The 1536-nt window shown below is 54.2% G+C and overlaps 1 protein-coding gene across 1 annotated transcript in view; it reads left to right on the forward strand.

The window, feature by feature from the left end:
- Positions 1–6: 6 nt before the first annotated feature.
- Shisal2a (shisa like 2A) overlaps positions 7–1536 on the forward strand; it is an 18020-nt gene continuing 16490 nt past the window's right edge. The window contains exon 1 of the mRNA XM_010610337.1: positions 7–224. Coding sequence (XP_010608639.1) covers positions 43–224 — 182 coding nt within the window. The 5' untranslated portion in view covers positions 7–42. The remainder of the gene's footprint in view (positions 225–1536) is intronic.

Below are 1536 nucleotides of genomic sequence, written 5' to 3' on the forward strand. Positions count from 1 at the left end.
TGTTTGGTCTCGGTCGCCCCGCCGTCCGCGGCCCGAGGCGCGATGAGCGGCGACTGCACCGGCTACTTGAGCGCCAAGCAGGAGGTGGTGCTCGGCTTCAGCTGCCCGCGCCCGGGGGGCGAGATGACCAACATCTTCTGCTGCGGCTTCCGCGACCACAAGTACTGCTGCGACGACCCGTACAGCTTCTTCCCTTACGAGCACAACTACATGTGGTGGCTCAGGTACTGGCCCTGGCCCTAACCCCACTCTGAACCCTACCGCAGCCTTGGCCCCGCCTCACCTCACCCTCTGCCCAGCTCCTGGCGAAGCCGCACCCCTCATCCAAGCATCCACCAACGCCCTTCATCCCCCCTTCCACGCCCGTGCCCAGGACTGACTCTACTCTCACCGTATCACCGGCCCAACGTCTGAGCCTAAATCCCCGTCCAGGTCCGTTCCCTCATCCTGACCACTGTTTAGAACCATGTTTGAATCTTACTTCAGCTCCACCGCAAACCTCTCACTCTCTTCCCCACTCCAGACTTCATTCTACCACCACCCTCAACCCAACTCCAAATCGCACATCAGCCCTTATCCTGACAGAAAAGTACAGCTCCAAGCATTCACAAGGAATTCCATCCAGACTCTGTCCCAGTCCTCATCCAAGTGCCCACCAGGGTCCCCTTCCTGACCTGAACACCAAATGCTTTCCTGGCTTTACCTACCCACCCATTCCCCAGTATTCATCCCAGTCCGGATTCTGTCACCAGCCCCAGCCTCCTCTCCCACAGCCTGACAGCAGATATGATATAAACCTTAATCCTTGCCCTGTGCTACACCCAGCCCAGCCTCAGCCCAGCCTCAAGTCATTCCATCCCTTTCATATTTACTCTTTCATTCTACTGAATGCTTAGTGTGTGCCAAACCCTTTGGTGCCAACCCTTCGGTATGCCATCCTCTAATGAAGGCAGAAGACTGGGGATCAAGGTGCCTCCAGTTCATTATGTCACAGTGGCATAATGCCCCAGCAGAAGCCAGCCTCAGTGTTACTAGAGGTTGCTTCGGGCGAGTCCCCTCCCGTAGCGCACCAGTTTCCCCAGATGTTCAGGGAAAGGATTACTTAGGCCAACTCTGACATTCTTGGAACCTAAATGTGGGATTGAACAGGTAATAGGTCTCAATCTGTCTGGGTCACACTGAGAATGACACCTGATCACCAGCCTGCTGTGGAAGACAGGCACCACAGTGAGCCACCTCAGTAGATCATGATTCTCCTGTCCTGGAGGTGTATGAGCAAAGGCTCCACCCTCTCTGAGAGGAAAACGACAGCATTATATGTCCCTGAAATTTCTCTCAGCCTCTCTCTTTTCAACTATCAAATGGGGAGAATGACAACTAAGGCAGTGGCAAGGATCAAGTGAAGGAAGAGGCGGAAGCAACATGGTCTATGCCAATGGCAATGACAAATGTTATTGGTTTTTCTGGAGTGCTGAGTCTATGTGTGTGTGTGTGTGTGTGTGTGTGTGTGTGTGTGTGTGTGTGTTTTCCCCAGGT

This window comes from Fukomys damarensis, unplaced genomic scaffold (assembly GCF_012274545.1).
Source record: "Fukomys damarensis isolate Sample0158 unplaced genomic scaffold, DMR_v1.0_HiC HiC_scaffold_23, whole genome shotgun sequence".
NCBI lineage: Eukaryota > Metazoa > Chordata > Mammalia > Rodentia > Bathyergidae > Fukomys > Fukomys damarensis.